General features: G+C 54.2%; 1 protein-coding gene across 5 annotated transcripts in view; it reads left to right on the top strand.

Annotated features, from left to right (window-relative positions):
- The window catches only part of LOC140393096 (SPATS2-like protein), a 266,110-nt gene that overhangs the window by 130,508 nt on the left and 122,569 nt on the right, over nucleotides 1–13,033 (top strand). For all 5 annotated transcript variants that reach the window (XM_072479135.1, XM_072479153.1, XM_072479143.1 and 2 more), the window contains one exon: nucleotides 2,157–2,292. In XM_072479135.1, coding sequence (XP_072335236.1) covers nucleotides 2,157–2,292 — 136 coding nt within the window. The remainder of the gene's footprint in view (nucleotides 1–2,156; nucleotides 2,293–13,033) is intronic.

Consider the following 13,033-nt stretch of genomic DNA (forward strand, 5'->3'; position numbering starts at 1 on the left):
TGAACCTGCGCTGCCGGCATTATTCTGTATTACAAGCCAGCCGTTTAGCCCGCTGTGTTAAACCAGCCCCAGGATAATTATGTGAAGGGAAAAGAAGCATGATTATGAGGAAAAGGTGGGGGAGTGGGACTCAGAGACTTGCTCCGACAGAGAACCAGTTTGGACGCAATGGGCAGCCTTCCGCTCTATGATTATATGTGTGCCTTTCAAATAATTTGCACAATAACCAACTTTTTGAACAGCTTCAAATCATAATTGTGAAAACCAGCAAGGTTATATATGGATAGCATTCCCTTAAAAAATACCTCTCAATGTCTTGCAGAGATGTCTGGCTTGCAAAGTGAAAATTCTTGGCAATAATGCTGCTGTTTTAAGATATTTTAACTGCTGCATTAAATTTGGAGCATTAAGGGAACTTTACTGTGGAGTTGTGTATTTGATTTATGTTACCAAGTTACCACATAGTGTACCCTGGATTTGAAGGCCGGCCCATAAGTCTTCTCTCACACACACACCCTACTGGTAGGTCGTTGTATGGCGTTGGCAGAGCAGAGGCCCTGGACAACACAGAAAGGAGGGAGTGAAATAATAATGAATACAAACAAATAAAAATTTGTCAGTGGGTGCTAGATTTGTTTTTATATTTTCAATATCTGTTGAGAAATTTCCTTGGCATTGTTATCGAGTGGAGTAAATAAATATGACTTTTGATTCTCCCATTCTAATTCATTAGTTGAACCAATGGGCTGGTTTGTTACAGGTCAGTGCCTCGTGCCCATCCATACAAGTATGGTGCATAAAGAGTCACATGGTTCAGTGTAACCAAAACAAAAGTGACACCTCTGTGACATTATCATAAATGTAAAGAACTGTAAGGGTTAATGTAACGTCTAAATCAACCACTAGAGGGAGCTAGATGTACAACTACATAAGGCAGCAATAATAAGTCTTGTGAGTGAGACTCAACCGGGACTTTGGATTCATGTCTCATTACATTCCTCCCCCCACCATCTGGCCTGGGCTTGTGCAATCCTACCAACTGTCCTGGTTTGAGACAATTCACACCTCTCTAACCTGTGAATACCCTCCCTCCAGTTGCTCTGTCTGGACCTGTAAAGACTTAATTACCTGCAAAGACTCACATTCAAAGTATCGTCTTGCATCATAGACTTTGTCTATATATGCATTTGCGAAACCCACCTCTTCACTCACCTGATGAAGGAGCTGCGCTCCGAAAGCTAGTGATTCAAAACAAACCTGTTGAACTTTAACCTGGTGTTGTAAGACTTCTTACTGTGTCCACCCCAGTCCAATGCTGGCATCTCCACATTGTGAGTGAGAGGCTGAGGAGAAAACTGGAGGACAGACTGAAAGAAATATAGTGTGAGTGAGAGCAGATCATACTTAATGTAATAGTGTAGAGATTAGTAGTAGATGAGTGTAGATTCTATGTTTATTATCAACTGTGTATTATATAGGAGCAAGTGTCAAATCCAATTAAGTAGTGTTAATAAATTTATAGCTTTGTTCAATTTGAAGCTATTTGTGGTCTTTGCCAACCATCCTAAAATTAGTAACACAAAGAACACTACAACCTCCAGAATAAATTTAGCAATGCATTGTGGATAGAAATCTCTGCAATTTGCAATGAAGTATCGTAACTGAAGCCGCAGCGAAACAATTTCTTTAAAAATTGATATTTGTAGATGTACTGAACCTGTAATGTATAGCTTCGTTTTATCCAAAGGTCATTATTAAATTTAACTTTGGGCAGGCTAATTTGGGATGCAAATGAGTTCAATTGGGAAAGATAGTCGATGGATCTCAATTAGGAAACAATCCTCTCGCTTCTGAATCCAAGCCAGATTTGGGATACAAAGTCTTCTTGGTGATGGTTACAAATACGGTTGTTGAAATCTTCTATTGCTTTATTTAAAAAAAAAAAATTACTCTCACTTGCATCCATGCATTTTCTCTGACAAGTTAAAGGGCTGCGTATGTGTCTGCTCAGAATGGTGGGCCAATGACGGTGTGAAGAATTACAATCACTATAATCCTACAGCCACATTGGTTACAGACACAATTCATAATTACTCTACAAAAATAGGTAAGATATTACCGGTTGATGACACTGATTTTTGTGTGCCTCAAAACAGGTACAAGCATTGAAAAATCAGTGAAAGACCTACAGCGATGCACTGTTTCTTTGGCCAGGTACCAACTCCTGATCAAAGAAGAAATGGATGCTTCTGTGAAGAAAGTCAAGTCTACCTTTGCAGAGTTGCAGATCTGGTAAGTGATTCTGAATGTAATACGTGGCAAAGGAAAGGTTTAAAATTTTTAAAAGAACGTTTTTCAAGAATTTGCTTCATGAAATATATCCAGCTGGATTCTCCGCTGTCGGGAATCTCCGTTGCGCCGGCAGCTCGAGGATTTCCCGATGGCGTGGGGCTGCTCACAATGGGAAACCCCATTGGCCGGCTGGCGAGTCGGAGAATCGGAGGCGCGCCGCACCAGAAATCTGGGGCGGCGGGGCGGAGAATCTCACCCATCATCTTCCACTATTGCTGCAATATTGCAGCCCTAGATTTAAAAGTTCATGAGAATTAAAAAGTTATTTTAAACATCAAACTGTCAGCTTCTGGAATGATAGTGAGCCGTCTTACTCTTGTAATTCTCGAGTCTGCACTGCAGCTCCCCATTGTGTCAGCAAGTTCATCCAGTTTGTGGGAGCGTTTTCCAAGGCCTGAGTATTGAGCCAGCCTTAACGTGGGGTTCGTCCCTCATTGTTAGGCCTTAGCTTAATAAACAGAGCAAACACACAACAATCTTGGATAAGGTGGCTCTTTATTATCCCAAGCTTGGTTTCGTGTACACGAGAGATGGACCTGGATATTCCAAAATCGATCTGCTGAACACTGACAAAAACACATCAATTATACAATTTCCAAAAATCAATAGCCCACCCCATTTGGACTCCATCCAATCCCTAAAGCTGTCATGTTCAAACTTATCCAATAAAATTGTGATCAACCCATGATTTAGCCTCATCCTGCCACCTGTTGTTTACCAAGGTTCTATGTCCATTTTAAGTTGTTTTCCCCATCCTAACATCCTGCCCACCCATTGTCCAGAACAGTGACCACGACACCACACAACCCTGCCATGGCAATCTCTGCAAGACGTGCCAGATCACCGACATGGATACCACTATTACACGTGAGAACACAACCCACCAGGTACGCGGTACATACTCGTGCGACTCGGCCAATGTTGTCTACCTCATACGCTGCAGGAAAGGATGTCCCGAAGTGTGGTACATTGGCGAGACCATGCAGACGCTGCGACAACGAATGAACGGCCATCGCGCAACAATCACCAGGCAGGAATGTTCCCTTCCAGTCGGGGAACACTTCAGCAGTCAAGGGCATTCAGCCTCTGATCTCCGGGTAAGCGTTCTCCAAGGCGGCCTTCAGGACACGCGACAACGCAGAATCGCCGAGCAGAAACTTATAGCCAAGTTCCGCACACATGAGTGCGGCCTCAACCGGGACCTGGGATTCATGTCGCATTACATTCATCCCCCACCATCTGGCCTGCGAAATCCTACCAACTGTCCTGGCTTGATACAATTCACACCTCTTTAACCTGGGGTTACCCCATCTCTGGATCTGTAAAGATTTAATCACCTGCTAATGCTCGCATTCCAAGCATTGTTTGGCATCTTTGAATCTGTCTATATATGTGTTTCTGGAACAGACCTCTTCATTCACCTGAGGAAGGAGCAGCGCTCCGAAAGCTAGTGACATCGAAACAAACCTGTTGGACTTTAACCTGGTGTTGTAAGACTTCGTACTGTGCTCACCCCAGTCCAACGCCGGCATCTCCACATCATTGTCCAGCTAGGCACAGGATGGCAGAACTGGCATACACTTTATCCATGGATTGTTTCAGAAGGACAGGATATTAGGACTGGTTTCCTCTTCACTTCATGGATTGTTTCAGAGGATATTGGGGGCCACTGATAAAACTTATTTACCTCCACTGTGTAGTCTGCTGACCACACATCTCCTGTGTCTCAAAAACATGGGCAAGTTAGCTAGCCTAAATCCCATCATGCATTGTGGCCACTGCTTGGAGCTAGAGTTTACATGATTATCACTGCTCTGTCTTAAAATACAGGTTTAATGGTTAATAATGATTACCCAGTACACTTTCTATAATTAATTTCAATCATTAATGAACTAATCTATGTAAAACTATTCTAGTGGCATCCTAGCTATTCAATTTTAAGAGGTCTCATCGCTGGACACCCCCTTCACTTCCTCCTCCAGCATGTAGTCAGCCTGCTGCGTGATGTTGTGCAGGACGCAGCAGGCCACGACTATGTGAGAGATCCTCCCAGGCATGTATTGGAAGGCCCCGCCTGAGCTCCTGAAGAGCACCTTCAGCACGCTGATGCATCACCCGTGATGCCCTGGTTCCTGCATAAGCGTCGTTATAGTAGTTTTCCGTGTCTGTTGCCTCCAGATAGGTGTCATCAGCCATGATAGTAGCAGATAACCTCTGTCACACAATAGCCAACCCCTCATCCAAGGGAGCACCTTGCCAAGATGAAAGCGTTGTGCATGCTGCCTGGATATCGAGCACAGATGTGCACGATGTACAGCCGGTGCTCACACACCACCTGCACATTGAGGGAGTGGAATCCCTTCCGATTGATGAAGGGCACCTCCTCATACGCCGGTGCTCACAGGGGAACATGTGTCCCATCGATCATCTCCTGGGACTGGAGATGCCAGCGATGGTGGCGAATCCCTCTGCCAGGGTAACTGGGTGGGCTGGGTCCACTTCGAAGGTGATATATCTTGTTCCCCGGGCATACAGGGCATCCATCATGGCATGGATGCACTTGTGCACTGAGGTCTGGGAGATCCCAGAAAGATCCACACTCAGTTCCTGAAACGGAGCCCATGGCAAAGAGGTTCAGAGTGACGATAACCTTGACGGCCACATGGAGCGGATGTTCTCCCTCATACCCCCGTGGTTCCATATGCACCATGATCCAGCACAGATATCACACAGTCTCTCTGCTCAGCCAAAATCGTCGGCGATACGCCCAGTCCGACAGGTCCTCGTATGACAGGCGCTGCCGGTATTGATAAGGCCTGATGCGACTTCTCAGTCCACCTTCTCCTCGGCCTGCTGGGCGGCCGGCTCCCCATCATCACCGACTGGCCTCTGCTCCTCTGGGATAGGCTCCTGTTGTGGAAGGTCCTTCCTGAGCTCCTGATTGTGCTGCCTCAGTGCATCTGCTAGGGCTGCGGCAGCCTGGCAGATGCCAACCATACCCGGCTATGTACCAAACTCCATTTTCTGCAGGGGGTAAAGGGCAGACATGTTACCATGGTTAGTACTCCCGTACCAACCCAGGTCCAATGGGCTACAATGTGGCCCTGGCCTGCACTGCAGCCTCTGCCCCTGCATGTACCCCTCCACGTTCCCGAACCTAGCTCCACCCCTGGCTGGTCCTTCAACACTCTTCCCTCAGCTCAGCGCCCCTGGCTCCGTCCATGCATTGTCACTCGTCCCTGCCGCCATTACGCTCTGCGGCCCCTTTCCCACGCCCTCCTGTGGGGTCTACCATTGGTGCCCTCCTTGTGTGGGCTGTGTGCTACCCTGCCAGCACGGTGCTATCTTGTTGTATGGGGACACCGCGTGCATTGACCGGTGCCATGCTTGGTGACATGCATGCGGGCTGGATCCACGGACAAGGCTGGGAAAGGGGGATGGGCACCTGTTGGGATTGTAGATATAGTGTGCCATGGGTCCTCTGTACGGCACACAGGTTTAGTCCATCTGCCTGCGGAAAAGATTGATGGGGACAGGGGTGCAGTGAGGAGGGGGGGCTTGGTGCCGGTTGGTGTTCCTGCAGGGTGGGCTAGCTGGTAGTTCTACTAGTAGGGCATTCACCCTGAACGGACATCGTGCCAGGATGGGTGGCAAGGGCTATGGTGCATGCAACCGCTGTTCAGTGTGTTCTGCACCACTCCCCTCCCCCCCACCTGCTTCCCTTGCAGTGGGGCAGCGTCCTGGATGGGTGCACTGAGGTGTACCAACACCTGGTGGGCCACTGTTGCGCTGGGCCACGCACATCTCGTTGATGGATCGGCTGGGGTCTGGGGGATTACTGCCGTATAACCTGGGGGTGCGGGGCACCTGTACGGCAGATGGCATTCTGGGGGAGACACCCTGGGCCCACAGTCCATCTCCTGATTGTCCCTCGCTACTCCCCCGGCCCTGGAAGATGCCCCATCAGCCCACCGTTGCGTCTTTGGAATGTTTCCTTACCTCCTCTCTCTCCCTCAGCAGCCACGGAACCGGTTCCCATTTTTAAAATACCACAAGAGAACCTCGCTGGCGTTACTACCACCTAGCAGAGGTGGAGCATCGCGGGAGGCTGGAGACTACCGGGTCGGGCCCGTTAATGATATGCTAACGGCCATTACTGTACAATTGGCATGCCCATACCAGCGTGAAGTGTGGAACGCATCCACGCCGCCATCGAGGCGCCGCAGTATGGCTTTTGGTTCGGAGCCGGGCGCAAAACTCGATTTTCGGCTAACGCGTGATTGTCCGCCTGATCGCGATTCACGATTCCAGCGTTACTGGATGGAGAATCCCGCCCCATATCTTTCATGTTCTCAATCTCAGGACATCGGCAATCTCGTTCAAGTCAGTGGAGTGCCTTTGAAATGTAATTGTCTAATTATAGTCCATGTCGGAAGCTCAGTACACAACAATCTCCCACAAGTAAAACATGATAATTACCAGCTAATTTGCTTTTGTGATATCGATTTGAGGTCTTAGTATTGTCCAGGTCAATTTATATATCTCAGCAGGTCAACAGCATCTGTGACCTGAAACCCCAAATCTGTTTCTCTCCCCACTGAGATTGTCTGGCCTCCTGAGAAATTTCAACATGTTCTGTGCCGGGGAGGGGGATGGGGGGACGGGGTCTGTGCCAGGGAGGGGGACGGGGGGACGGGGTCTGTGCCGGGGAGGGGGACGGGGTCCGTGCTGGGGAGGGGGACGGGGGGACGGGGTCCGTGCCAGGGTCCGTGCTGGGGAGCGGGATGGGGGGGTGTCCGTGCCGGGGAGGGGGATGGGGGGACGGGGTCCGTGCCGGGGAGGGGGACGGGGTCCGTGCCGGGGTCCGTGCCGGGGAGGGGGATGGGGGGGGGGGGAGGTCCGTGCCGGGGAGGGGGATGAGGGGGGGAGGTCCGTGCCGGGGAGGGGGGTGGGGGGACGGGGTCCATGCCGGGGAGGGGGACGGGGTCCGTGCCGGGGAGGGGGATGGGGGGACGGGGTCCGTGCTGGGAGGGGGACGGGGTCCGTGCCGGGGAGGGGGACGGGGTGGCCGTGCCGGGGAGGGGGATGGGGGGACGGGCTCCGTGCCGGGGAGGGGGACGGGGTCCGTGCCGGGGAAGGGGATGGGGGGACGGGGTTCGTGCCGGGGAGGGGGACGGGGTCAGTGCCGGGGAGGGGGATGGGGTCCGTGCCGGGGAGGGGGACGGGGTCCGTGCCGGGGAGGGGGTGGGGGGGGGGGCGGTGTCCGTGCCGGGGAGGCGGATGGGGTGACGGGGTCCTTACCGGGGAGGGGGAGGGGGACGTCGCGGCCCCATGGCAACGGAGGCACCCGAGGACGCCTCATGTGTACCGGCCCCGGCTGTCATACCAGGACCTCACGGACCGGGAATGCAGGAGGAGCCTCCGGATGAGCCGGGAAACTGTGGCACACATCTGCCACCTGCTGGCACACCCGTCACCGCGTGGCACTGGCCGGGGACACCCTCTCCCCGTGTCCGTCAAGGTTACGGTGGCCCTGAACTTTTATGCAACGGGGTCATTCCAGGCACCGAGTGGGGATCTGTCCGGCATATCGCAGACATCGGTGCATCGGTGCATCCTGGCAGTGACAGGTGCCCTATATGCCATGGCGCACCGCTACATCCGCTTCCCTGTGGACCGGGCCAGCCAAGATGCCCGGGCCGTGGGCTTCTCTGCCGTGGCCGGGTTCCCCATGGTCCAGGGCGCGATTGATGGGATGCATGTCGCCGTGCGGCCACCTGCAGATAACAGGGCCGTGTTCACCAATAGGAAGGGGACCTATTCGATGAACATACAGGTGGTCTGCGACCACCGCATGATGATCCTGCACGTCTGCGCCCGTAACCCGGGCACAGTGTACATGACTCATACGTGTTGTCGCGCTCATACATCACCGGCATGTACGAGGGACGCCATCCCCGGCTGAGGGACTGGTTGCTGGGCGACAGGGGCTACCCATTGCGATCATGGCTGATGACGCCTATACGGAGGCCACGCAATGAGGCGGAGAACCGCTACAATGATGCCCATGTAGCGACAAGGGGAGTGATAGAGAGGTGCTTTGGCGTGCTGAAGATGCGTTTCAGGTGCCTGGACCTCTCTGGGGGCGCCCTCCAGTATCGGTCAGATGGGGTCGGCCTCATCATTGTAGTGTGCTGCGTCCTGCACAATATAGCCCAGCAGAGGGGCGATGTGCCGCAGGCAGAGGAGGGCAGAGTGGAGGAGCAGCAGGAAGAGGCGCAGTCCTCCCAGATGAGGGGGATGGGGGCAATGGTCAGGGCAGACGGGGTAGACACAGGCGGGTGGCTGTCCACCGTTACCGGCTGGCCCAGCGGGCACGGGACAGGCTGATAGCCGACCGCTTCACTGACTAGATGGGCGTGGGAATCGGGTAGTATGGCCACAGGCCGCACACCATGGCAACAGCCGACCACCCACACCGCCCACCCATCCACCCACCCAGCACCCTCACCACCCACCCCACCTGCATGCACACCACCCCCCCATTGCCGATCCACCTGCGGCACAACAGCCGGGCTCACACAGTTGCTGGTGGACGCGTGTCTATTGCAGGCCATGGAGGATGATGACAACCCGCCCTGCGGTGAGCTCCTGGCTCCACATCGTTGGACGATGTCTGACCCATGGCCACAGTATCACCATCCACCCGGACCATCTCTGCATGCGGCTGTGACACTGCAGCGCACGGTCCCGTCCTCTGCCCGGGGGGATGTTGATGGCGGCCCAGGGGGAAGGGGGCAGACTCACCTGGGGCTGAGGTAAGACCACCCCTCACACACACACTTGCGCTCAACGTACATGACACCCCGCACGCTTTGGACAGAGCACAAAGGCAGCTTCTGTAGGTGTAACATTGACTTTAATAACGAAAGGAGTTCATGCACGTGCCCTAGCCCCTAAAACTCATCTGTGCCCTGCACCTGTGCCAACTTACTCAGTGTCTAATTGTTTGACCTTACGGACCCTATGACTACGTCTACGTGGTTCCCCTGATGGTACAGCAGAACTGGAGGTGGACTCCTGTGATTCCTGTCCTCTGACATGGGATCCCTTTGGTGGCTGTTTCCTGGGGCGTCCTGGCCTAGATGGGCCAGGCTGCGGCCCGGGAGACTGGGATGGCGAGCTGCCAGCCTGTCCTGCCCGTTGCCCACCCGATGCACCTGGGACGGAAGGGGGGGGAGTCCGAGGTGTCGCGGTGTTCCGAGACCTCCCCTACAGGGGGACCCGGGACGGACCACACCACCTCCTCCTCCCTCGGGGTGCCCGATGGCCCCCAGGCCTCTACATGGGTGGGGGATGCGAACGGACTGGCCATCCGACGCCCCCCCCAACATCTTGCGCTGCCAGTCCTCGAGGCCCGTGCTGGTATCGACAAGGATCTGCAGGCTTGCAGCCATGGAGCTCAGGGAGTTGGCCATCCCTGTCTGTGTCTGGGCGACGCCAGCTAGCACATGGGCAATGGCGCCGATGCCCTCAGCGATGGCCTGCTGTGACTGGGCCATGTCCTGCTGAGACTGGGCCATGGCCTGCAGAGACTGTGCCACGGAGTTGAGCCCCTCTGCCATCTGCCGCTGGCGCTGGCTCATGGCCTCCTGTGAGAGGGCAGCCATGTCCTGGGCCACAGACGCTGCCTGCACGGAAAGCCCCAGGCCTCGCAAACCGCTCCCCATGTCTGACACCGTCGCACCCATTGCCTCCACCGCGGACGCCACCCGTGCGGTGTCGGCCTGGGTGGCACGCATGACCGGCACCACTCCCAGCTCCTCGACGCGGGTGGACTCCTCCACCACGACTGCAGCCGCCGCAAGCCGGCCGTCACCCTCTTCGCTCGTCTCAGGTTCGGTGGATGCATCGGACCTATGGGTGGGTGTGGTAACTCCAGGAACCCGGGATCCATCTGGGCGGCAGATGTTCGCTTGGGCTGGGCTGCCCTCCGACCGCCCGGCCCCTTTGCTGCTCCTACCTCCACCTGCTGTACCGGGACGGCTGTGTTGTGCGCACCAGTGAGTTTACCAGATGCCTCATCACAAAAGTGCCCAACCGAGGTGAGTGTTTCTGCGATGGTGGAGGGTGTTGGTGACAGCAGTGGCGTTGTGTCGTGCGCATCGTCCGACTCTGAGTCCATGGCACTTTGGGGTGGCGGTTCGTCTCCGCCCATCCAATCTGTGTCACTGTTCTGTATTTCGGTTTCCTGGGTAGTGGTGTCCTGGGTAGGGGTGTCCTGGGTAGGGGTGTCCTGGGTAGGGGTGTCCTGGGTAGGGGTGTCCTGGGTAGGAGTGTCCTGGATAGTGGTGTCCTGGGTAGTGGTTTCGTGGCTCGGCTGTGACGGGGGCCTGTGGCTGCCCCTCTCGTCGCTGGGTGGCACACGCCTGCGTCGTCGCACCCGCACGAGACGGGGGTGTCGTCTCCCTGTTGCTCCAGGTCTCTCCATCTCCAGTGGTCTCCGAGGGGCATCCTGCGGGCGTCGCATGCCAGAGGGTCCGGGTCTCTCCGTCTCCCGTGGTCTCCGAGGGGCATTCTGCGGGCGTCGCATGCCAGAGGGTCCGGGTCTCTCCGTCTCCCGTGGTCTCCGAGGGGCATCATGCGGGCGGTCTGCATCTGCGGGGATGGGTGCCTCGACGTTTGCTCCTGCGATACACAATGAAGCATGCATGGTTAGACACGCAGGCAGTGATCAGGTGATATGGGGAGGGGGATTTGGGGGAGGGGGGATATGGGGACGGGCTGTCGGTGGCTCACTTTCTGGTGGGCCCCCGACCTCTGCATCAGCAACCTCCCGGTCCTCAGGTCCGCCAGCCAGTTCCAGGGCCCTTCCCTCATGTTCGGTCAGTGGCCTCTCATCAGCGGGGCCTCCTCCAATCCTCACATGCTCCCTGGTGTTGTGTGCGCGTTTCTCCTGTGGGGGGGGGGGGGGGGGTGGGGGGGGGGGGTGGTGGTAGCAGGGGTAAAAGGCAACAGTGTTAGACAGGTATATAAATGCACGCCATCGGTTGCGCGTGTATTGCAGAGGTTAAGGTTAGGGCTGGATTTACTTGGGGGGATATGGGGGAGGGGGATATGGGGGATATGGGGGAGGGGGGATATGGGGGAGGGGGGATATGGGGGAGGGGGGATATGGGGGAGGGGGGATATGGGGGAGGGGGGATATGGGGGAGGGGGGATATGGATATCGGGCAAGGGAGGGGGGGGGGGGGCTCACCCTGGCTGCACTGACTAGGTCGTTCACCTTCTTGTGCCACTGGGTGCCTGTCCGTGGTGTCAGGGCCACAGCGCTGACGGCCTCTGCCACCTCCCTCCACAGACGCCGGCTGTGGCGTGGGGCAACTCTGCGGCCGTGTCCGGGATACAGGGCGTCCCTCCTCTGCTCCACTGCGTCCAACCTCGGGGCTGAGCAGCAGGCGGCCATCCGGTCGGGTGTTCTGGTCGGGTGGGGGGAGCAGCGCGTCCTTATGAGCCGTCACGCCGTGCGGCATGTATGATGCCGCACGGCGTGAACCACGTGAGCCAGCACGGATAGCGTCACGTCGCTGCTAGCCCATTCCGGGCCGGAGACTTTGCGACGTTTGGGGCGGCGTGATGCAGGTGGGATTTGCGCTGTTTTTGGTGCCGGTCGGCGGAATCGCGCCGATAACGGAGAATTTCGCCCCTGTTGAGTAAAGATATCCAGGAATATGGAACCAAGGTGGGTAAATGGAACCTACCATCAAGCATGATTGAATTGAATGGGCAGGTTCGAGGACTGAATGGCCTGCTCCTCTTCCTAGTTTACCACTGGCCAAATAATTTTGTACCAATTTGTAAAGTATAATGAATGAGTTATTATTTATAACAAATAGCAGAGAGGAAATCTGTCCCCTAATGTTCAGTTTGCTTTGCAGTCGATTTCCGACATTCAGTAGAATCAGCATTTCTTTCACTCTTGGTCACTGAAGACAGCTGACATCAAGGAACTGAATTGCTAGTCGATTTGGCACACATTCTGTGATTCTAATAAAAGTGGCAGGGTTGAAAACCAGCCAGAGCAAAAATGTGCAAAGTTTTATGTAATATACAGTCTCCTATTGATTCTGACCTTTATTGCAGATATTTCAAAAACCAGACCCCTGAATATTTTCGGATGCTGTATTTATTGGCTGATTTTATTATCTGTGAGTCACCTGGTGCATGTACTGGAGACAGATTTGTTACAAGTGACTGATATAAGTTTACTCCAAGAACAAAAATTGCCCAGTTTGTGGGATTGAATATGAATCATATTCCCTATAAGAATACCAGAAGTCATTTTGTGGATGGAAAACTGGACTGAAAGCAACATTTTAGGGGAGGAGTGATCTACACTGAAATTGGTTTGAAAATAAAAGTGACCAAATGCTATGTTCTTCAAAATATGAGAAGTGATCTGTGGGAAAATTCCTCTCCCAAGGCAATATTTGGCCGAGCCTGTCAATAAACAGCCTGTCAATAAACAGCCCTAACAATGCAGAAATCAATGGACATCAGGTAGGGCTCTCCACTGGCTGGAGTTGTATCTAGTGTAAAGGGATTTGTTGGAGGACTATTATTTCAAGCTCAGGTCATCACTGCAGGGATTCCTCAAAGTAGGGTCCCAGACCCTACCATC

Source organism: Scyliorhinus torazame, chromosome 2, assembly GCF_047496885.1.
Source record: "Scyliorhinus torazame isolate Kashiwa2021f chromosome 2, sScyTor2.1, whole genome shotgun sequence".
In the NCBI taxonomy this organism is placed as follows: Eukaryota; Metazoa; Chordata; class Chondrichthyes; order Carcharhiniformes; family Scyliorhinidae; genus Scyliorhinus; species Scyliorhinus torazame.